This window comes from Nomascus leucogenys, chromosome 19 (assembly GCF_006542625.1).
Source record: "Nomascus leucogenys isolate Asia chromosome 19, Asia_NLE_v1, whole genome shotgun sequence".
NCBI lineage: Eukaryota > Metazoa > Chordata > Mammalia > Primates > Hylobatidae > Nomascus > Nomascus leucogenys.
Window position 1 is genome coordinate 2,892,089 of NC_044399.1, and position 25,118 is coordinate 2,917,206.

At 46.8% G+C, this 25,118-nt stretch overlaps 1 protein-coding gene across 2 annotated transcripts in view; it reads right to left on the reverse strand.

Moving 5' to 3' along the window:
• EIPR1 (EARP complex and GARP complex interacting protein 1) overlaps positions 1–25,118 on the reverse strand; it is a 174,698-nt gene that overhangs the window by 41,117 nt on the left and 108,463 nt on the right. For both annotated transcript variants that reach the window (XM_030799727.1, XM_030799728.1), the window contains one exon: positions 21,504–21,660. In XM_030799727.1, the coding sequence (XP_030655587.1) occupies positions 21,504–21,660 (157 nt within the window). The remainder of the gene's footprint in view (positions 1–21,503; positions 21,661–25,118) is intronic.

Below are 25,118 nucleotides of genomic sequence, written 5' to 3' on the forward strand. Positions count from 1 at the left end.
ACGTCGCATGCTTAAATTCTGAAACTGAAAAGCCAACTTTTTGCTTTAAACATGTCTGACTGAACCACTCAGAATTCCTTCTTGTTTCTCTACCTTTTCCATCTTTAACAACAGGGAAGAGTCCCCGAGAGCGGGTAGGAGTGCTCCGTGTCGGCTGGGGACATCCACGTGGGAGGACGTCACGTCGAGGCTCCGGCAGCCAGGGCCCTGTGTCACGACACTCTGCACTGGGGAGGCCCAACATGGTGAATGCACAATAAATAAGACCAGACCCAGGCCGCTGGAGCCCAGGGCCGTGGCGGTTAATACCCTGATAGAAGAGGAAAAAGAAAGTCTCATCCCTCACTCCTGCTGGGGTCCCCTGCAGCCCCTGCGTCACTACGACACACACCATAAAAGTGCGGGAAGCTGCTGAATTACAAGCAGCAGCATTCACAAAACTGAGCACTGCTCCCTGGAAGCCTCTGCAGTCTCTTTCCAAGCCCTGCCCTTGGGCTGGAAGACGATCCTACTTTGCACAAGAGACCTGCTCTCTTGAGTGTCAAGATCCTGTGCTTTGAAATAAGTGTTCATCTCTGTGCTCACAAGGCCATGGCCTCCAAAAGACACTCAGAGAGTTTAGCTAACCGGCCGGTCCCGGGCCTGTGACCACATCCCTAATCTGTCATCAGTTTTTCCTTGCTGGGATAGGAACTTGACTCCTCAAGAAAATAGCTTTCTCTTTCATAAAAGGTGAGAAAAGAATTTCAGCAAGGTAATTATTGCCTTTTAAGCCTATATGTGTTTTCCACCGGCAAGTTAGAACAGTTTCAGACTAACATGCAAACTTACACATCAAAAACTCTGGAGGATGCAAATTGAAAAGGAAAAAGAAAATGACAACCTCTGACGGCTGCTTACCTGTTATTCACTCACTACCCTCTTCAAAGATGTACGAGCCAGGTGAGCGCTACAAATGACGTAAAAAGGTGATGCCAATGTGGAGCCACAGGAACAGGTCACATCCCCTCAGCTCCTCCCTCTTCTTGGCCTCAACAGGCCTTCGTCTGAAGAATAAGAGCTATGACCATCTGCACAGCAGTGGGTGGCTTCTGTGTTACCAAAGGTTTCCTTTAGAAACACAAACATGCGTGCACACGCACACACACACACACACACACACCCCAATAGCCAAAGCTCTCAGTGACTACCCAAGGTGACTGGCAAGTGCTCAAGTGGGCCAGGTCCTTCAGGTCCACACTATGGCACTGCCTAATTTTTCAAAGCACCCGACAAGTGTGGAAACCTTTTGGTGCTCCTGCAATTACAGCTCTTTGAAGAAGTCTCAAAATGAACTTAATTCAACTCTAAGTTTTTGCAAAACTTATTTTAAGATTCCACACATTTATTATAGAATGCAGGATTTTAAAGGCTTATCACATAATAGAAATGAACAAAATTACTAGAAAGTACATCAAAATCCTTTTCTTTGAGCAATAATTCCTTGTTATTAATCAGATTTCCTGGTAGATACTGACCCATGTCAGCACTTGGTCCAATGGTAAAGAAGGCCCCAAATTAACACCCATCATCCTAAGCTCTGCATGAAAGCTGGAGCTTTACGACAGCCCTCCCTCCCAGTGAGACCCTCGGGGCAGGACTTAGGTGGAGAAAAGTGGGTTTTGCCAAATGAGCACTAGCAAGCACGGTAAGAGCAACATCAACACCTGGGCACTCCTGTTGAAATGCTAAGAGCGCCTCCACATGCATGATGGTGCTGGCACCACACCATCCTCCCGCCACCTAGAAATGAACAGTCACAGCCCGCAGCACGGAACTGAACAACCTTGTGAGGCAGGGAGGCTGTCATGACATCGCCATACGTGTATTTCGCCGTACGTGTATCGTACGCTAAAGTCTACAGAATACTATTATATCCACCAAGAATATGTGGGAAAAGCATGAACTGGGCAGGAAAACAATGATTAAAGATGGGAAACTGGGCTCAGAGAGGTCTGTTAAGGAACCTGGCCAACATGGCATCTCTGGCAAGTCAGGAACAAATCCCAGTCCTCATCCTTGTCCTTCGCTGCCTGGCCCAGGGACATGAGCAGAGGCTGGGACTGATGACAGCCTCGGGAGCTCAGCCCGGGTGATGACTTCACTCAGGAGGACACGGGGATCTGTGAGCAATGTCCGAGGACCTGGCTGAGAACCACACCTAAGAAAGGTGACTACAGGGCCAGGGCAGGACACAACTCGGGCCAGGGAACAGAAGGGATGCAATCGTGGGCAAGACCAGGCAGGCCCAGGTACCATTTCAGGACAGGATCCTGGAGGGCCAGGTTCATTGTAGGTGGCACCCAGGGTGCCTGCTTGGTGCAGGCCCTGGGCTACCTGGGCGGCATTCTCCTTCTCGCACTGACTGTGAGCCTAGAAGGTGACTCCTACGCTCTTCCTTACTGTACAGATGAGGCAACAAACACAGAAAGATGAGTGAGCAGCCCCAATTAAAGAGCTATAAATGGCAGAGCTGAGAGTCAACCAAGGGTGGACTCAATATCTTGAGGTCTGCACGTGGCCCGAAAGCTCACAGTTTTCAGTAAGCTTGTTGGCTTCAATATCACCATTATGCAAAAGGACTAAGGGAACACTGTCTGGTACCTTCAAAGCTGCTGACTATACTGATTTGTACCATGTTAACACACGAGAAAAACAAAGCCGGGTGGCTGTGATTTCCTACAGTGGCTGCAGCAGCCTCCACAGCTCCTCACAAGGCACACAAAGACGCACCCAGGGAGGGATTAGACTGAGTGATCCCCACGCAGGTCCACCTGGGAGATGGGGAGGGTGCGGAGAACAGTCCAAAAAAACCCACAAATCATTAACCTGAGGAAAGAAGATCTGACTTTTCAGGATTAAGCTGTATTTTGAAAACTATACACACACACACACACACACACACACACACACACACACACACACACCATTCATATGGCAGTCCTGCTTTATCCAGTTTCGCTTTCCACAGTTTCAGTTACCTGAGGTCAGCCACAGTCTAAAAATAGCTGAGTACAGCAAGATATTGGGAGCCAAGGAGAGAGAGAGACCACATTCGCAGAACCTTTATTCCAGTTTATTGTTACAGGTGTTCTATTTTATTAGCCATTACCGCATTAAGCTCTTACGGCATCTAATTTGTAAGTTATACTTTATCATATGTATTACACACAGGAAAAAGCACTGTACATCTAGGGTTCCACACTATCAGCCGTTTCAGGGGTCCGCTAGGGCCTTGGAACAGGGACTGCTGTATGACTAAGAGCACAGATCACACGGAACGCGCTGAGAGGAGAGCACGGAACGGCATGGCAATTACACGGAACGCGCTGAGAGGAGAGCGTGGAATGGTGCGGCACATGAGTCTGCAGCAGCCTGGATGGATTCAGCCCTGGGTGCCTGCATCTCTCTGAGCCTTGGTTTCCGCTTCCGTCCAGCGGGGTGAATAGCAGTAAACTGACATTACAGGTTTGGGATGGTCAATAGTCAACACTGAGAACAGGCCCGCACACGGCTGCTGTTCGATAAGCCCTCACTGTTATCAGACGCGATGAGATCTGTGCTCCTCAGGCTGACCGTGGTGCTGCCCTCCATGGGTATTTGAGAAATCCAAGGGGTGAAGGACATTTCTGGTTTCACAAACCTTCCTAATGTTCAAACAGCTTCAACGACAAAGGCTTATCTCACCCAAATGCCAACAGCCTCCCTCACGAAAACCGTAAAAGCTTCTTTAAAATTTGGCTGGACACTGAAATGATCACCTTTGCATGCACCAAAAAAATTCCATGGAGATATATTTTAAGAAGAAAAAAACCTCCAAGAGATGTCTAAAACTCAATGTTTCACCTGTTCCAAGAGGCATCCAAACTCAATCATGTGCAGCCATCCTACCCGCGTCTTACCCAGCAGCTCAGGACCAGAATCACCAACACAGCTTCCCAGAGCGCCCGTGTCCCCCTGGTGCTCTTCCACCCACATCAGCCGGCTGGGCCTCACTTGTCTCCCTCCACGGGCTGGTGACACTCCAGAGTTGCGGGAGGTCCTGTTGCCTGCACAGGCGATTCCCATCCCAGAGCCCTGGGCTCTGGGTCCCTGTGGGGATGCTGCTTGTTTTCTTCTGCTTTTAAGGCTAATGCACAAATTGGGGGACCTTCCTCACATTCCCTCTCTCTTAGACACTGTATACCATGCACACCCCACTGCCACTGTGGCCCAGAGTGCAGCCTTCCTCCTGATCTCCCCACTGTCAGGAGAATTTAAAGACTTTTGTTTTCACAGAGGAAGCATCCAATGTGGAAAATTAACTCTGAATAACTTCAGGGTATGAATCAAGGGATGCCTTGGAATGTTCGCCATTCATTTCTGAAAGGGTTCACCTTGCAGTCTCTGAATTATATGAGTGTGAAGAGAAAGGAGCTTGCTTCCTATGCTGCAAGAGGCCATCTGGCCACATCATCTGCATGCCCTGAGATTCCCAGACAAGACGGGCAAGGACAGTGGGCCCTCCGGCTCCTTATATTCACCGTGCCACTCACCGTCCGCTACCTAGCCTTGGAAAAGACTGCGTCAAGCAGAAGGGAGCCAGCCAGCCTGGGATGGAGAAACTCCCAGAGGCTTCTTTCCAGGACTATCTAAGCTCAGCGTGAAGTCTCTGGGACAGCCTCGAAGGGGAGAGTGTGTTGAAGGAAAAAGAAAAGACACAAAAACCCACAGTCAACAGATGAGGCGCCACGGCCAAGGATGGGATGCAACCTGGCTCTGCCCGGCTGCCTGCACAGCAGACCCCACCCGGCCACTAGGAGAGTCTGAGAGTGGATCGACAGGGACGAGGAGGTGCCGAGGGTCTGGGACCTCTGGGGACAGGCCCCATCAGGCTGTGTCCTCCCCTTCTCAATATTACAGGTGGGTATGGGCCAGTTCACAAATTAAAATATGTAAGAAAAGCAAACAAAACCCCACAGGTACACACAGAAGGGAGAGCAGATAAAAGCCGCCTTCACACAGGAAATATGGCTGGGGAATCTTCAAGTACAGACAACCCAGGCTCACTTTCTTAGTAAAATGACCATCTCTGTGGTTGACGCACAGACACTTAGACACAGGGAGGAGGCTCAGTGTGCCGGCAGTTTTGTCTTCTGATTTGGCCATGAGGTGGGTCCATCTTCTGATTTGGCCATGAGGTGGGGCATCGTGTGTCCGCTCTGCATGGACACCCAGGGTGCCTGTTTGCTTTCCACGTGTGGCCCTGCCCTCAGCACGGTGCAGACCCTCAAGGCATCCCTTCCTGGCTGCTCATTAACCCCAACCTAGGCTTCTCCTAACTCTTATTTTCTTTCCATCTCCTTCCTTACATATCTGGGTCTTTGGTCCTATAACATGTATTCACATATGAAGCTTCAAACACATAAACAAGTCTCTGTTCTTCTCCAGGGTGACGTGAAACTAGAACACTGGGCAAAGCCAGCAGACCCTTCCTAAAGCAAAGCCAGCATATCCCTCCTAAAGCAAAGCCAGCAGACTCTTCCTAAAGAAAGAAAAGCCAGCAGATCCCTCCTAAAGCAAAGCCAGCAGACTCTTTCTCAGGAACAGACAGCAGATCCTTCCTCAAGAACAGCCAGCAGGTCCCTCCTAAAGCCAAGCCAGCTGGTACCTCCTAAAGCAAAGCGTTTTGAAGGCACCTCCGCAGAGCTGAGATGCAGATGCCACGAGGTAATCCATGGGGGCCCAACTGCCAGGCAGAATGATGGTAGGGAGAGCTCCTTTATCGTATCTTTCACTATTTATCCATGGATGATACATCTGGAAATAACTGCTGTTATTTTATACGTAGCAATCCCTACAATCATTACTGTTTGCAGTATACCTTGGAATAACTGGAGTATGCAAAGTGAAATAAAAAGAGGATTTCTATTTTATCATGGACCATCACCATGAAACTAGTGCCATAAACATGAGAAAATAACCTAGAATTTCTACAGTACTCGCTACTCCAAACTAAGACGTTTATTTCTTTGTTCGTAAAAATCACCCACTTTTCTACTTTATCACTCTCTCCCACTGAATTGAAGAGGACATAAAACGATGTGAACAAGTCAGGAACGAGGTGGCACACACCTGATGTGAGTATGCAGCGTCCCTTCATTGCCACCGAGAGGAAGGTGCTGGAAATGGGCTGTCCCTGTCAATAAGCCCAGATAAACTGAAACAAGCAAATGACAAGCTGAACTTCTTTGAGGCGTTCACAAGGGTCATCACCATGGGATATGGTCTTAATTTGGCAGGTTTCATGCTGATCAAACAAAATGTATACTTTTCTTCTTCAAATAAGTGATTCCAAAATGAGTGATTCACCATTCTGGACTCTGGCACGTGGGGTGGGGATAACTCAAGGGACACCAAGAAATCCTCAGAACAACCTCAACATAAAATTTACTACATTAGATGGTGTGCAGATGCCTCCTAGCCCAGCCGTCATGTAGGATGGGAAGGGGAGGTGCCAGGACAAATGGCAAGAGGCACAGCTCTTAACAGAACAGGAGCCCCCGACTCCACACCACGCACCAGGCAGCAGGCACTGATGGCTGGAAGACAGAGATTTCAGGCCCCCGACTCCACACCACGCACCAGGCAGCAGCCACCAACAGCTGGAAGACAGAGATTTCAGATGGCGTGGAAGCTTGTGCTCAGACTGATTCCAAATGCTTTCTAGAACTCAAGTTTATTACTGTACTGAAAAAGGAAAAACCTGAAGAAAGGTATGTATCTATCCAATGATGGTGATTATGTCATTGCTTACCAGTGGAACTTTGAGAAACACTTTTAAAAAAGAATGTAATGAATTATTTCCCCAGCTTACAAATCGCTTACAACACACGGACGTGGCAATGTGGTTAATTTCTTCCTGCTTGAAAAGCCACAGTAAAGCACGTGACAGCGTTCCACACATGCAAGAAGTATGAAAAAGGAAACTCCGAGAATCACACTGTTCAGTCCCCAGGCTCCCTTTGATCAACTCTGCAGATGTACAAGTTCTTTATGTTGGGACCTATGGAATACTTCCAGGAACAGCATCATGTTTCTATGCTTCCTGGGAACGCTTTCTGACAGGCAAGCATGGAAGTTTGACACTGGGTGACTCAGTTATTAAAACTCTGTGTTTACTCAGACATCTCTCACTGGGACAAACGTACAGCTCCATCAACCAAATAACCCCATTTAAAGTGTGACAGAAAGCAAAAGTAAGATACAGGCTGCGCATGAGGGGAATGGCTTTTTACTCCAATTTTTTTCTTTTTTGTGGAGACTGTCATCAATAATTAACAGCCTAAGTAAATGTTTCATAGAACTTGGGCATGGCTCAACAGAAACAAGCACTCTAACACTAAGAATTCACAAGCAAGGCCAGGCATGGTGGCTCACGCCTGTAATCCCAGCACTTTGGGAGGCTGAGGCAGGTGGATCACCTAGGTCAGGAGTTCGAGACTAGCCCAGCCAACGTGGTGAAACCCCATCTCTACTAAAAAATACAAAAATTAGCTGAGTGTGATGGCCCACGCCTGTAGTCCCAGCTACTCAGGAGGCTAAGGCAGGAGAATTGCTTGAACCCAGTAGGCGGAGGTTGCAGTGAGCCGAGATCACGCCACTGCACTCCAGCCTGGGTGACAAGAGTGAGACTCCATCTCAAAAAAAAACCAAAATGAAATTAAATTAAAAATTAAAAAAAAAAATTTTAAAAAGAATTCACAAGCAGAAACAGGACCATTTATCAAGTGTGTAGGCAGAAACACAATGGCCCTAGTCACCTAGCCCTCCATTCCTCAAAACCCTACCCTCTGGTGGGAAACAGGCCACAACCCAGGCAAGCCTGTCCTTGGGGCAGACATGGGCTGTGACGCACAGGGCATGGCTCCACGCTGGAGGCCTCGCAGTCCTGACCCTCCATCCCAGAGAGGGTTGGAGGAGCACAGCCAGGGCTCAGAATGTCCTTTTGACGGACAGAACTCACACCAGCCCCAGGGCTCACCTGTGTCCTCTCTCGGGTTCACACAGTGTGTCCTCTCTAAGGCTGTGACAACCCAGGCCCACAGGGGTTCCCTCACTGCAGAGCTCCCCCCAGGATGCGGGTGGGAGAGCACGGCTGCATCAGCAAAGGACTTCCAGGGAAACATTAACATATCAAACAGTCTTCTCCCTGGGTCTTCTCAGCAAGTCCAAAGATAGCCTCTGAATCATAACATATTTCTAGGTAAAACATGCTGTCTAAAACCTGAATCGCAGTTTGGTCTCCTTTTTCTTCTACTTCTTCTCCTTCTCCTCCCTTGACCCCTGTTTATTAAACAATAGAAGAAAAGTCAACTCTAGTTAAAATTCTTTACATGCAGGGTTAGTATACCTTCAGGCATAACATTTTTAAATTATTTAAACTTCAAGTTTAAATATCACAAATAGAATTTTGAAAAACACATTCTGCTATGTTCTTGTTGGAAGCCCCACCCACCCCCCACCCGCCGCCCCTCAAGAATTCACACGGGGAAATTCTAATCCCAGCGTGAAAGTATTAGGAGTCAGAGCCTCCGGAAGGTAATCAGGTCATGAGGGCAAAGGCTTGGCAAACAAAATCAGTGCCATTTATCAAAGAGGCCTGAGGGAGCTCCTTCTGCCCTTCCACCAAGTGAGGACACAGCAAAAAGGCGCCATCTGTGAACCACGAAGAGGGGCCTCACCAGACACCAACTCAGCCAGCACCTTGATGGTGGCTTCCCAACCTCCAGAACTCATTAACAATGAATTTCTGCTGTCCGGAAGCTACCCGGTTTATGGGATTGTGCTAAAGCAGCCCAAATGGACTAAGGCGTTTTCTAAGCCATTCGGCTGGACACACCAATCTGCCTCTCTTTACCTAAAACACCCATTTGCTTCATAAAAGGATCAACAAAAACATACTTTAAAACCACATTATTTAATGGAAATTGAACTAAAATCCTAGGGGAGACAGGAATTTCTCTTGCAATATAATTATCTATATTTTCTGCACTGTATATTTAGATTTTTGTATTATGACTCTTCCTAGAATAAGTTGCACCTGTATTTGAATTTTACTAAAGTATTTTCTCATCATCTCCTTTCTAATAATTAATTTTAATAACATTTATATGGGGCAAGGGAGACTCTGATAACCATTTTATTTTATTTTATTTTATTTTATTTTATTTTATTTTATTTTTGAGATGGGGTCTTGCTCTGTCACCCAGGCTGGAGTGCAGTGGTGTGATCTGGGATCACTGCAGCCTCCACCTCCTGGGTTCAAGTGATTCTCCTACCTCAGCCTCCTGAGTACCTTGGATTACAGGCACCCATCACCATGCCCAGCTAATTTTTGTATTTTTAGTAGAGACAGAGTTTTGCCATGTTGGCCAGGGTGGTTTCAAACTCCTAACCTCAGGTGATCCACCCGCCTTGGCCTCCCAAAGTGTTGGGATTACAGGCAGGAGCCACCCTGTCCAGCCTCATTCCCCATTTTAAATGGAGACTTTAAACAAATTTGAAAGAAGGTATTTTTCTATTCTCCTGTAATATCACAAGTTGTTCTTTTCCTACACAAACGAAGGGATGTTAGGCATCATTCTGAGCTCCTTTGGAAAGCTAACAGACAACTCTGCTCACGAGCCAGTAACAGGAAAGCATGCCAGTGTGAGGCACTTTACACCGAAGCACATCTAGGCTGGCTGAAACCAACCAGCACTAATGTAAATCTTCCTTACCAGAATCTAGGCCAGGTGCGGTGGCTCACACCTGTCATCTCAATGTTTGGGAGGCCAAGGTGGGAGGACTGCTTGAGCCCAGCAGTTTGAGACTAGCCTGAGCAATGTAGGGAGACCTCATCCCTACATAAAATTTAAAAATTAGCCAGGCATGGTGGTGCACGCCTGTGGTCCCAGCTTTGCGGGAGGTTGAGATGGGAGGATCATGTGAGCCCGGAAGGCCGAGGCTGTAGTTGAGCCATGATCACACCACTGCACTCCAGCCTAGGTGACAGAGCCAGACCCTGTCTCAAAAAAAGGACCTAATAAATCTTCAGTGGCAATACTGCCATAATCACGGACAATTCCCTACTCTCATTAACAGCAGAACCATATCATAGGGTCTCTGAGACTTTCGAGCACATTTTCTTACTACTTATCCTCAAACACAACATTTACAGAATGGGAAGGATAGCTATCAGTTCACTCCTCTTTGTAACATTTAACCTAAGCCAATTTCCACTGTTCTGTCATACTAAACTAAAATGAGGAAAAATGAAGAGAGCTGAAGCCAAATCCTGCTTTTTGAACAAATTGCCTCCAGTGCCTGGGGGAGCCACACACACTGCTTCCCTTCCCCCCACCTCAATACCGCCTTCTGTGCCCTTTTCTTCTGATAATAATCTTAACACGTACACCCCGCTTTCCCAGGTAATGCTAAACGCTCTCAGCCTGTCTGGCATTTCACTGTGATATTTACCTCCATCTACACTGAGGGGGTTGTCTTCCCCCAGAAACTGGCTCAGATGGCAGACAGAGATCAGCTGGCCACCATGCAGGTGACGGGCACTTGGACGTGTCAGAGAAACACACAGCGTGTGGAGTGCAGCCTTGCTCAGCTCCAGCCCACAGGACTCCTCCCTGTGGCCTCCTCCCTGCCAGGGTGGTAGCCATATGGGAGGGAGAGAGGAACAGAGGGAGGAAGGGAGGCAGAAAGGGAGAAACAGAGGGAGGGAGGAAGGGAGGAAGGGAGGGAGGGAGGAAGGGAAGAAGGGAGGGAGGGAGGAAAGGAGGGAGGGAGGGAGGAAGACAGGGAGAGAGGGAGAGAGGGAAGGAAGGAGGGAGAGAGGGAAGGAAGGAGGGAGAGAGGGAAGGAAGGAGGGAGAGAGGGAGGGAAAGAGGTAGGGAGGGAGGGAGGGAGGGAGGGAGCTGCAGCTGTGATTCACTTCACTCTTATCCCTCAAAAGCTTCTTATTATGGATTCTAGTAACTTTGCCTTTAAAGGAGATTTTCATCATCCAAGAAACAAGGCGATTTCTAGGACGACTCTTGATATACCACTTGGGAAACAGAGCACAACAAGAATGCGCCAAGGTTTCCATTATTTTGACATTGCTTCCACTAGCCGGCAGGGAGCATTAATCTACGGTGAAGGTGCATAACTCTTGAACAGCTGGAGAGCCTCTTTATCATCAAAGCGAGATGGAAAACCATAAAATTACCCTGTTGTGGCTAATCAGCCATCGAACCAATGGTGATGATGATGCATTGTGGAGACACCACATCCCAACTTCACAGCAAGCTGACACAAGAGAACAGTACTTGCAGAAGATAATTACCTCCTTCCTGCTCTTACCTGCAGAGTTCCAGGAAACCTCCCCTTTATCAGGGCTCTGAAAGGCACTGGTGTAAACATGAGCTGGGTAGGTGTAAAGTGCTGGGAAGCATTAGAGGATGTGGTGGGTCCACAGTCAATTGCTCATTATTCACTATCAATATGTACACTCTATATATTGATAAGATGCATTTAGCTATGAGTTTAATCATTGACTTAGGGAGAAACCTAATCCTTTACAGAAGAATAACCATATATAATATTTTTAAAAGGCATCCTAAAGAAACCTTTCTTATCTACTCTTGGAAAGTAAAAATGTATTATCAATTACAAGGGTGACATTGGTATTCATCTCATTTAGCCTCAATTTCTGTAACAGTCAAAGGATAGAATCTTATTAATTCTTCTTATTTATCTATAGCCCATCTTTTCCAGAAAGAATTTAAGGCAGTAACATAGTTGAGATGTTTGTCTCCTCCACATGTCATGTTGCAATGTGATCCGTAACGTTGGAGGTGGGGCCTGGTGGGAGGTATTGGGTCCTGGTGGGAGGTATTGGGGCACAGGGTTGGATCCCTCATGAATAGCCTAGCAGCATCCCCTTGGTGGTGAGTGAGCTCTTGCTCAATTAGTTCATACACAATCTGGATGTTTAAAAGAGTCTGGGGGCCAGGTGTGGTATCTCATGCCTGTAATCCCAGAACTTTGGAAGGCTGATGTGGGTGGATCACCTGAGATCAGGAGTTCAAGACCAGCGTGACCAACATGGTGAAACCCCGTCTCTACTAAAAACACAAAAACTAGCTGGGCATGGGCTGGGTGTGGTGGCGCACGCCTGTAATCCTAGCACTTTGGGAGGCCAAGGTAGGTGGATCACCTGAGGTCAGGAGCTCAAGACCAGTCTGGCCAACATGGCAAGACCCTGTCTCTACTAAAAGTACAAAAATTAGCCAGGTGTGGTGGTGGGTGCCTGTAATCCCAGCTACCCAGGAGGCTGAGGCAGGACAATCACTGGAACCCGGGCGGAAGAGGCTGCAGTGAGCCGAGATTGCGCCACTGCACTCCAGCCTGGGCGACAGACCAAGACTCCGTCTTGAAAAAGAAAAAAAAAAAAAAAAAACTAGCTGGGCGTGGTGGTGGGCACCTGTAATCCCAGCTACTCAGGGGGCTGAGGCAGGAGAATCACTTCTACTGGAAGGCAGAGGCAGAGGTTGCAGTGAGCCAAGATGGCACCATGGCACTCCAGCCTGGGGGACAAAGTGAGACTGTCTAAAAAAAAGAAAAAATTAAATTAAATTAAAAATAAAGAGTCTGGGACTTCCCCATTCTCTCTCTTGCTCCTATTCTCGCCATGTGATGCACTGGGCCCCCATCACCTTCCACCATGATTGTAAGTTCCCTAAAGAATCACCAGGAGCAGATGCTGCTGCCATGCTTCCTGTACAGCCTGTGGAACTGTGAGCCAAATAAACCTCTTTTTTTATAAATTACTCAGTCTCATGTATTTCCATATAGCAACACAAAAATGGACTAACACATTAAATAGGTACTGAGGAGGGGAGCGTTGCTACGAAGATGCTTGAAAATGTGGAAGCAGCTTTGAGACTGGGTAACGAGCGGAGGTTGAAGGAATTTGGAGGGCTCAGAAAAAGAAAGGAAGATGAGAAAAAGTTTGGAATTTCGTAAAGACTTATTAAGTGATTGTAGCCAAAATGCTCATAGAAATATGGACAGTGAAGGCCTGATGAGCTCTCAGATGGAAATGAGGAAGCTATTTGAAACTGGAGCAAAGGTCACCCTTGTAAATGCCTTACAAAGAGCTTGGCTGCATTGTGTCCATTCCCTGGGAATCTGTGGAAGTTTGAACTTTAAAGAAATGACCTAGAGTATCCGGCAGAAGACATTTCTCAGGAGCAACGTATTCAAGAGGTAGCCTGGCTGCTTCTAACAGCCTACAGTCAGATACAGGAGCAAATAAATGACTTAAAGTTGGTATTTATGTTTAGAAGGGAATCAAGGCACAAATGTTTGGAAAAGTCACAACCTGGCCATGTAGAAAAGATGCAAAGTGGATTTTCAGGGGAAGAATCCAACAGGGCTGTGGAGCAACCACTTACTAGAGAGATTTGCATGACTAAAAGGGAACCAAGCACTAATAGTCAAGACAACGGGAAAAAGGCCTTGAAGGCATCTCAGGCATCCTGGGAGAGGGAAAGCCCCTCCCATCCAAGGTCCAAAGGCCCAGGAGGAAAGAATGGTTTCCAAGGCCAGGCCCAGGGCCCCGCTTCCTTGTGCAGCCTCAGGACACTGCTCCCCGCATCTAGCTCCAGTCATGGCTCAAAGGGGCCACAGGTACAGTTCCGGCGGGTGCAAGCTATATGCCCTGGCAACTTCCACATGGTGCTAAGTCCGTGGGTACATAGAATGCAGGAGTGAAAGAAGCTTGGCAGCTTCCCCTAGATTTCATGGGATTCATGGGAAAGCCTGGGTGCCCAGGCAGATGACTGCCACAGGGGTGGAGCCACTGCAAGAGACTGTACTAGGGTAATGCTTAGGGGAAATGTGAGGTCGAAGCCCCCACAGAGTCCCCATTAGGACACTGCCTAGTGGAGCTGTAGGAAGGAACCTGCTGCCCTCCAGGCCCAAGAATGGTAGAGCCAGAGGCAGCTTGCATCCTGAGCCTGGAAAAGCCAAAAGCACTCAACTCCAACCCATGCAGGCAGCCATGGGGACAGCTGGCCAGGGTTTTGGGAGCCCAATCCTCACACCAGTGTGCCCTGGACATAGGACATAGAGTCAGTGTTGGAGCTTTAACATTTAATGCCTTTCCTGCCAGGTTTCAGACTTGCATGGGGCCCGTTGCCCCTTTGTTTTGGCTGATTTCTTCCTTTTGGAATGAAAATGTTTACCTAATGCCTGCACCCCCATTGTATTTTGAAAGTAAATAACTTGGTTTTCATTTTACAGCCCATACCTTGAGTCTCAAATGAAACTTTGGATTTTTGAGTTGGGGCTGGAACAAGTCCCCCAAGACCTTGGGGGACTATTGGAAAGGGATGATTGAATTTTGCATTGTGAGAAGGACATGAGCTCTTTGAGGGCAGAGGCAGAATGATGTGGTTTGAATGTTAGTCCCCTCCAAATCTCATGTGGAAATGTGATCCCAATGTTGGAGGCATGGCCTAGTGGGAGGTACTGGATCACAGGGGTGGATCCCTCATGAAAGGCTTAGCACCCGTCCCTTGGTGATGACTGAGTCGTCTCGCTCAGTTAGTTCCCATAAGATTTGCTTGTTAAAAGAGTCTGGCAACTGCTTCTCTCTCCTAACATGTGATGTCCTGGCTCCCCCTTCACCTTCCACGATGGTTGTAAGTTTCCTAAAGCCTCACCAAGAGCAGATGCTGGTATCATGCTTATATAGCCTGCAGAACCCTGACCCAATTTTTTTTTTTAATAAATTACCCAGTCTCAGTATTCCTTTATAGCAACGCAAACAGACTAACAGAGGCAGCTAACACACATAAAATAAAATATAACAGTGTGAGACATACTGAAAAATAGTTAAAACATTCCACTAGATGGGCATAATTTGATAAAACCACCCCCAAGAGAGTGTTCAATCCACTTCCACCCAGGCAGCCAGCGGTCTGCTGAACTGACTTCATCCACAGAGGGAACTCATCTGAATGATTTCCAAAGTCCTTTTCAGCGAGAAGACTGCAGCCGTGCCCTCTGTAAGTTCCTACTCCTGAAGCAGGCTGCTTAGCTGGAGTAGCAGGGGCGTCAGCCACTGTGAGGCTAAAGGGAGGGTGGGAAGAGGGTCTGTAATTTATTTTTGATTCATTAAAAACAAAGTTATGTGGCACTGAGCAAGAGTCAATAAATGTAGACTCTACATCTAATAAACAAATAAATGTCCTCTACATCTAACAAACATAGAACTGGAAAGAATTAGAGGCCCCACAACCACCCCCACTCCACACACAAGAGAATAAGTCCTCAACAGAAATGACTTGCCCAAAGTTAGAACACTACAAATAACTACCTGCAAATCTGAAACGAGAGCCCTCCACCCTAGGTCTGCTACCTTGAAGTCCACCATCTCTCCCACAAGTCACTACAGCTGACGAAGAAGCAAACCAGAGGTAGGAGGGGAAAGCAGGTTAGAAAAGAAGGGCATTTTGTTGTTTTCAAAACGCATAATTCCCATATACAGCATACTTTATTGATGTTTATCAACCAAAAGGACCAGCTAGAATACTGAAACATCCTCAACGCTTACTCTCATGAAGATACATTTATATTCCTAGAACAGAGATAATTTCATAATCACACTGTGATGAACACAAATGGGTCCTTCTGTTCATTCAGCAGGGAGGGGATCCCAGTGTTTCGGGAGTTCTGGGGCGAGACCTTCTGGCTATGAATCCTGAATACTCCCTCTGTAGGAGTGAGTAATGCCAGATACCTTTACCTTAATCTCTTGGGGCCATGGGAAAGGACAGTCCCTACTTTACAGGATTTGCATGAATGAGGTAATGCATGCAAAGCCCTAGCAAAGGAGCCTGGTTCATAGAACGGTTCGATACGATATGGTTGTTGCAAAGCGTTCATTTTCTCACTCAAAATACGCGGAGTGTCCGCCCTGTGCTGTCCTTGGTGCTGAGGACACAGCCTCGGACCTGACAAAGTCAGCAGCTTCTGCAGAGGCTCAGCGTCCACAGAGAACGCCACACGTGAGTGAGAACAGAAACAGGAGTACTGAGCAGTGGCAACTCCTATGAAGACTGGGCAAAACGGGCCGCGTGCAACGGCTCACACCTGTAATCCCAGCACTTCGGGAGGCTGAGGTGGGCAGATCACTTGAGGTCAGGAGTTCAAGACCAGCCTGGCGAAACCCCGTCTCTACTAAAAATACAAAAATTAGCCGGGCGTGGTGGTGGGTGCCTGTAATCCCAGCTACTCAGGAGGCTGAGGCAGGAGAATTGTTTGAACCCGGGAGACGGAGGTTGCAGTGAGCTGAAATCATGCCACTGCACTCCAGCCTGGGTGACAGAGGGAGATTCTGTCTCCAAACAAAAACGAAAACAAAAAATTGGGCAAAATGGCAAGAAATCACAGGGTGGGGTGGAGCATAGTGACTTGAGAGGGAAGGGTTAACCAGGCAAGGCAGAGACAGGAGCGTCTAAGTGGTGCTGGTGATGGGGCAGCTCCTCTAAGCCCAGCTCAGGGGCTCCGTCCCTGTCGGACAGAGCTGCAGAGCACCAGGGCTGGCGGGGACCTGAGGGGCCCTTACAGGAACCCCAGCACTGCCTTGTTTTTAGGATCTTCCTTAGCAAATATGGTAAGGGACACATTTCCACTGTAAACCAGAAATAAACAATTCTTTTTGTTTTGTTTTGTTTTGTTTTTTTGAGACGGAGTCTCGCTCTGTCGCCCAGGCTGGAGTGCAGTGGTGCGATCTCGGCTCACTGCAAGCTCCACCTTCCGGGTTCACGCTATTCTCCTGCCTCAGCCTCTCCGAGTAGCTGGGACTACAGGTGCCCGCCACCACGCCCGGCTAATTTTTTTTTTTTTGTATTTTTAGTAGAGACGGGGTTTCACCGTGGTCTTGATCTCCTGACCTCGTGATCCGCCTGCCTCGGCCTCCCAAAGTGCTGGGATTACAAGCGTGAGCCACCGCGCCCGGCCAGAAATAAACAATTCTAAGAACCCCACCCATCTGAATGGACTTCCTCCCCAGCCAGAGCTCTTTTAAAATTTAACCTGAAAGACTGTTTCAGGCCATGAAGGGAAGTGGGGATCGAACGTGCCTCATTCTACCTCTCCGGCGTCAACATCGACACAGGCTTTAAGTCTGAAAGGAAACATTTTATAGCCTATTCTCTCTGAAGCTGCTACCTGAAGGTTCCTCTGCAAATAAGAACTTGAGTCTCCACAGTCCTTTTTCCTAACCCAGACATCCCTTTCAGTTGATCTCAGGTCTTTAGACAAATTTAACCAATTGTAAACCAGAAAATGTTTAAATTTACCTACAGTCTAGAAGCCTCCCGCTTCAAGTTGTCCCCCCTTTCTGGACCAAACCGATGTATTTCTTAAATGTATTTGATTGATGTCTCATGCCTCCCTAAAACGTATAAAACCAAGCTGCGCCCCGACCACCTTGGGCACATGTTCCCAGGACCCCCTGAGGGCTGTGTCACGGGCCATGGTCACTCATATTCGGCTCAGAATAAATCTCTTCAAATATTTTACAGAATTGGACTCTTGGTGGACAACATGTAAAGGCCCTGCCACATAACCATCAGCTGAGCAACATTATCTCTGTTTCAGGGATGAAGGTTGGAGCTAGAGAAATGAGTGACTTCCTAAAGCCCCTATTGCTCGAGGAGTGGGTGAGGACGAGAAACCGGGCTCAGTAATTCCCGGCCAGTCTCTGTCTGCTTCCATAGGCTGCCTGGCTCTGGAGCATGTCTGATTAGTGTTCCGGGGGGCACACCGGGTCACAAGGCTCTGCGAGTTCCTTCCTTAGCCTTCACTGTTCCCACTAGCAGGAGCTAAAGGCGACTGGTGGGGTGCTCTGTTCAGCCTCTGCTTGTTGGAGGGCTGAAACAGACACAGGAGGGGTGACTGAAATTAGGACATCAGATTGCTACAGACAGGCAAAAGCTGAAATGGCCAGGAGGACAGGAGCCCCTAACACCATTCCCTGGGGTGTAGGGCATGCCTCTAGTCTGCAGGGCGCACCCATGGCAGGTGTGATGGCGGCTGGAGTGGTAGTGACATGAGTGTGGGGAAACGTGTGGCATTCTCGGGCACTCCCGGGTGGCCTGAAGCTTTGTGCGGTAAATGTCTCCTGAAGCTGTACTTGATGCCAATTATATGCCAAAAGGAGGCAAACAAAACCACCACCAAGCACCTGGAGCCTGACCCCAAAGGGTAGCCTTCACCTGTGCTGTATTCACCAGACCGACGTTCCCCCAAATCAAATTCCCTATCTAATCATAACACTTTCACACCATGGAAGACACTTAAAAGAACACGCATGATGACACCAAAGTCTGGGGAGGACGCAGAGAGGAGGGGCCCTCACGCTGTCTCACGGCATCACATGTGCAGCAGCTCCGTACAAAACCAACGGAGCCGAGAGAAATAAAACTTCCTGTTCATCCAAAAACCTGTTCGTTAATATTTACCACAACTGTAGTCATAATCGCCAAAAACAAGGAAAAATCCAGATCAGCTTCAATAGGTAAATGCTTAACAAAGCGTGGTGCCTCATGCCATGGAATATCCCGTGGCAGCAAAGAGGAACCGGCCACTGACCGGCACACATGGTGCCTGGAACCCAAACTTAAAAATGAGGCAGCAACTCAACCTCCAGGGAATCAAGCTGAGTAAAGAACATCAGTTATCAAAGGTTACACTGTGTGTGATTCCATTTATAGAACCTTCTCCAAATAACAATACAGAGAGTACAGATTCAGGGTGGCCAGGAGCTAAGGCCTTGGAGGAGGAAGGGAGGTGGCTGTGGCTATAAATATAAGGTAGCACAAGGGACCCAGGGTTGGAGTTGTTCTGTGTCATGACTCTGGTGGTGGCTACACGAACCCACACACACAATAAATGGGACAGAAGTCAATGTTCACACACAAATGCATATAAACAGGTGGAATCTGTGTAAGTTCAGTGGGCTGTATCAATGCCAGTTTCCTGTTTGTGAGACTGTACCATAGTTATCCAATGTTACTATTGGGGAAAACTGGCTGAAGGATACACGGGATCTCTCTGTTATTCCTATAACTACATGTGAATTTACAACCTCCAAATAAAAAGCTTAAGAGAAAAAAGAATATGCAATAATATATTGGATAACAAAATGGAATTCAAGCAATACTTTGAAAAATAGAGGCAAAATCAGAGCAAATGGCATTCCAAGGTAGATCTGAGGATAGTTGAATTTGCCTGTTTAATATCAACAATTACTTTCTTACTTTCCTTTTTTTTTTTTTTTTTAAGATGGAGTCTCACTCTCTCACCCAGGCTGGAGTGCAGTAGCCTGATCTCAGCTCACGGCAACCTCCGCCTCCCACATTCAAGTGATTGTTCTGCCTCAGCTGCCCAAATAGCTGGGACTACAGGCACGTGCCACCACACCCGGCTAATTTTTGTATTTTTAGCAGAGATGGGGTTTCGCCATGTTGGCCAGGCTGGTCTCGAACTCCTGACCTCAGGTGATCCACCCACCTTTGCCTCCCAAAGTGCTGGGATTACAGGTGTGAGCCACTGCACCCCACCTTCAACAACTATTTTCATAAGTCTATGTATGTATGATGCAATTTAACATTACAATCTAATAATGAGTTCCCCATGACACACACCCATGTGGCCAGCCTTTGCATATGGTGTATGGGATAGTGTCTGCACACGGTGGGAAGCTGAGGAGCTCCTTGTCCCCAGGCAGGACCAAGGTCCCTTTTCTGAGCTCCCCTGTCTCTGCACATCCCAGCAGGACTGCCATCCTCCGCACATGCTAACCTCCCTAACACGACCACCAACCTGCACAGAGTCTCACTCAACTGCTCCCTGGTGCCGGTGTCTCCTGCAATGTGTACACACATTAACACATACACACGTATGCACACAGAGACACAAGCACAAATGTGTGTGCACATGCATGTGCGCATCACACACATGTGCACAAATGTCTATTTGCTGGGGATGTGGCGATCATTTGAAATGTGGAACTCGTAACAGTGCTGTGTGGTTTGCACAGAGATCCTGCCTTCGGGCAGGGAGTGACAGCAGAGGCAATCACTCCTGGGGACCATGGGACTCTTCATCTGCCTCCCCTTACTGTGCAAGACTGGCTGCGATTTTAATACTCAGAGCATCTCCATAAGAAGAAACATCCACCAACGTGGTAGAAGCACAGCAAGTATAAAAATAATTCCACCACACACTGATACACAGAGAGCATCCGGAGCTACAGACTGCCTGACCCGCAGCACTGCTCTCCTCCATACCTGACGAGGGAAACCTGAGCCGGTCCTCAGTGCCCGTTCCAAACTCCACCTCGGAAGTGAATCCCTCTTCAATTCCTCTAATAACAATTAATGCCTGCTCCCTCCGGGGCCACAGCGTACAGTTCGTAATGATTTCGGGGTACAGCACGGCTGGCCCAGCCACAGTTAGTTGTGTACACCCTAGGTCTCCCCATGGAGATCATGACTCTCGGAGGCCGGGTCCTCTAACTTGTCACCTTGGTGTCCCTGGGGCCTGGCAGGGTTTGTGTAGCAGGTGTTTAGTAAGTATTTGTTGTATTAAATTTATTTAATTGGTAGAAATGACTAGACAGAAGTCACTGTACAAACGATTTGTCTCTTGCAGACACACACGCACATGTGTATGTGTTAATGCATTAAGTAAAACCATCACTATCGTTATTGTAAACACTCATAACAACATCATGCCCCTGCAATCTCCTTTAGAAAATACGGCTTCTTAATTTTTACCAAGGCCTCAGGGCCTTCAGAGAGCAGCTATGACTGCCATGGAGAGGTCCCTGGGAATGACCAGTGGGTGCACACAGCCAGGCCTCCAAGCTCATGAAGCAGCAACTGGCCAGGGAGCCACGTGCATGACACGCCACATGCCGACGGGCGGGCTCGGGCACGCAGCCCCACACGCACACCGCGCATTCATGCTTTGTCCACGGGAGGAAGGGATTGTAAGCCTGCAACCTGAAGTGGTAAATAATTGCCGTGCGAGTGTGAATAAATGCATACTGACCAAGCTGAAAAGCCACACGGTGCTCGAGGGCAGTGCAGTGCCTGACCCTTTAGCCTCTGGCAGGTCCCCGTGGGCAACAGTCCTCTTAGATGAAGAGGAGAAAGACGGGATGCAGGCGCGCTTGCTACATTTCTGCCAATGTGGCTAATCTAGAATACTCAGGGACTAAAATTAAAAATCAAATTCTCGCAGCTTTTTAAAAGAAAGGAGCGTATTCAAAGCGTGGATGGTGGCTCCTGCAAAGGAATCTGCACAAGCTCCTGCACCTGGCCAACCTGCAGGCTCATTCTGGGCGCATGAAATATGCAAAATCCTACCAGGCCATGTTGCCATGGGCTGTGTTGTCAAGGTGACAGAGCAGCTCCAGGGTCTGCGCAGTGCTGGATGAATCATCAGGGGACTCGTGGCTGCCTGATTCCAATTCCTTCGGCATCCTCCACACGGCTGCACATGTCAGGACTTTGCTGTCTGAAGCTGAGCAACAGAGCATAATGGATAATGTCAACAGAGCACGGTGTGCCCCGCATTCTGCAGACAGCACACACACATTTACACAAATCCATAAGCAGGGCGCATCTGCTCTTTAAAATATTTACGATTGCAGGCAGCAAAGACGGAGCAGGGAGAAGCACAGCCTGAGTCTGCAGGCAGAACCCGGCACAGTTTGTAATCAGCATCCTGTTCCCCGCTTTCTCTTTGTTTTAAAAACCATCATGCTGTTTCAAAAGAAAATTTAATTTCCTCAAAATCGATTTCCTTCCGTTCTTCTTCAATAGTTCTTCAAAAAAGGGAGCAAAATGGGGGACTAAAAATATAATCACCACGCATGCAGCTGGTGTCTAAGGTTGGCATTAAATGGGTTTTCTCTTCATCGCTGTATGAGATCACCTTAAATGACTATTAAGCACACTGAGCAATATTCCATTTGGAAATCCTGTCACTCATGTTATTCTGCCTCAGTTTACCTAAAGTGATGAGTATCTGGGACCGGAAGGTAATGCCATTCAGAGGCATCGCATGCTGAGGCCTGGAGCCCTGGTGGGCAGCAGGTGGCAGCCCAGCCTGGTCATGTCACCATCAATACAGCCTCTTCTACTAGAAATGAGAGTCCCATCCTTACATGGTTCTGCTGGTGGCTGCTCGGTCTCCCTGAGTCTTGATACTCTTTATTTTTAAGATGCTCCAGGAATCTAGAGTACCTAGAAAAGCCACTTTGTGGATAGAGACTCAACCTGCATTAGAAAGACTGGGGTCACTTGTTTTCAAGGAAGGTCTCTGACGCTCTACAAAATTTCTCAATATGATAAATTTTTTAAAAATTAGATTTAACGTTGAATTCTTGAACAGAAATCCTTTCAGAATTTGCTTTCCATTTAGTTTTAAATTGAATATGTGCTAAACACCTCTCCCTTTTAAAGATGGCCTTTAATGAATAATCATAAAATAGCAAACAGGACTCAACACTAAATCATCAATTGATAACAAGTGAAGAATATAAAAATATTATATATTGTGTTAGAACATAAAAAAACATCCCATGGGTAGTATAAGAAGAAAAACAGTATGGCATTACAAAATAACAATGACCTTATGTTACAATCGAAAATGTATCACTTACTGGTGATGATGCTCCTGCGATCTCAATATCAACTAATCAACCAAGAAATACAGCAACCAACTTAATGACAAAATATCTAGCTTTGTGAATATTCTTAATGCCATTGTTAACCATGATCGGACGATGAGAAGTTAAAAGATTAAGATTTCAACCAGGATTTTCTGATTCCAAATTCAGTGCCCATTTCATATACCACGTTGGGTCTAAAAGAACATGCAATTGTGGCTTAAAGAAAAAAACTCCTTCATCATATATTCATATAATGTTAACATTTCCAACTTTACAAAAATGGAGTGTACAGACAGTTCAGTCTACATGAGAATTTTATTTTATTTATTTATTTGCTGAAATTTTCAGTTACACGATCTTTCTGCAGAGCCCACGAGATTGGCAATGGCACTCCTGGAAACACGAAAATAACCAAAGGGAAAGCAGGCAATTTGGAGTAGGAAAGAAAAAAATGAATGCCTGACCCACTAGCACACACGAACCCAACAGAGGTGCAGATTATCTCCATCTTTCTAAATGGCAGAAAAATACATGTCTAATCTTACAAGTGATAGAACTAATAATGGGAGCGCTAAATTGTGGCTGCACTTCAAAATGAATGAAATACACAAGATGACAAAGGCAGGGAATAGTAAAAACAGCTATTCTGTGGAAGAAATGACTAATGGCAAACACTCCCCCCACATCCCCCACAAATTCCTTCTTTGGAGAATTCTGTTCAGGTGTAAAGAAAGTGACTTTCCTGTAAACGCCAGCTCACCAAACTCCTTAACTATATCCATGTTGCCCTCAGTAAAGCAAAAGTGGTGCAGGTGAAGTAAGATTTTCCACTCTCAGGTAAGCTACCTCCCTTCAAAGTCTACACCAGATACAATGTTTAAGTGACCAGCTGGACAATGAAGTTTCCACATATCCAGTTCATCTAGCGCTATTCACCTCTCCCCCCACAGTCCATCAACTTCACAGAGTAGAGAAGGCAATGGAGGAACCTCCAAGAAAATATAGATAAGAGAATCTACACTCACTTCAACTTTTACTCCATTCTGAAACCTTTCTAATGTTGTAACAAAGAGGGGTTTTTGTTTCTATTTTCTTTTAAAAACATAAACCCACAAGGATAGAAGAGCAATGAAGTTTCGGAAGCTGGAAAGAAACAGATCCTTAGAAAGACAGCTGCTTGATTTACTACAAAAATAATACTCAGAGTGGAGAAAGGATGGTCTTTCCAATAAACGATGCTGGATCAATTGTATATCCATATGAAAGAAAATAAACTCATATCCTACCTCATAAGATACTCAAAAACCAATTCCAGATAGACTGATGATAAAGATGTAAAGATACAATAATACAAATCTTTTCAACAATACATAGTAGAATATCTTCTCCGCCTTGGGACAAGCAAAGACTCCTTAAATGGCAGGAAAAAAAGCTGGATCGTACAGAAAAAGACTAATAACACAGAATCTAGTAAAATTAAGAACTTCTATTCACCAAAAGACCCTATTAATTGGACTTCATCAAAATTTAAAACTTCTTTAAAATCAAAATTAAAAACTCTGCTTTTAGAAAGACACTATTAAAGAAATGAAGCACTGGCCGGGCACAGTGGCTCACGCCTGTAATCCTAGCACTTTGGGAGGCCGAGGCAGGGGATCACGAGGTCAGGAGTTTGAGAGCAGCCTGGCCAACATGGTGAAACCACGTCTCTACTACAAATACAAAAATTAGCTGGGCATGGTGGGGGGCGCCTATAATCCCAGCTACTCAAGAGGCTGAGGCAAGAGAATTGCTTGAATCGGGAGGTGGAGGTTGCAGTGAGCTGAGCTTGTGCCATTGCACTACAGCCTGGGCAACAGAGCGAGACTCCATCTCAAAAAATGAAGGAAGGAAGGAAGGAGAAGGGGAAGGGGAAGGGGAAGGGAGGAAGGAAGGGCGAAGAAAAGAAAGAAATGAAAGAAACGAAACGAAAGAAAACAAAAGAAATGAAAAGACAGACCAGGGGGAGATTATTTATAATACATATATCTGACAAAGGGCCTGTATCCAGAATATATATAAAGACCTCCCACAGCTTAATAATGAAATAACTCAATTTTTTTAAATGTACCTTACACCAAATCAGACACTTCACAAAAGAAAACATATGAATGGTCAACAAGCACCAGAAAAGCTGCTCAACATTATTAATAATTGGAAGGAGGCAAAGTGAAACCAAGTGAGATGCACCACACATCTCACTAGAGTGGTGAAATTTTCATTGAAAAAAGACCAACAATAGCAAGTATTGGCAAAGATGTACGGT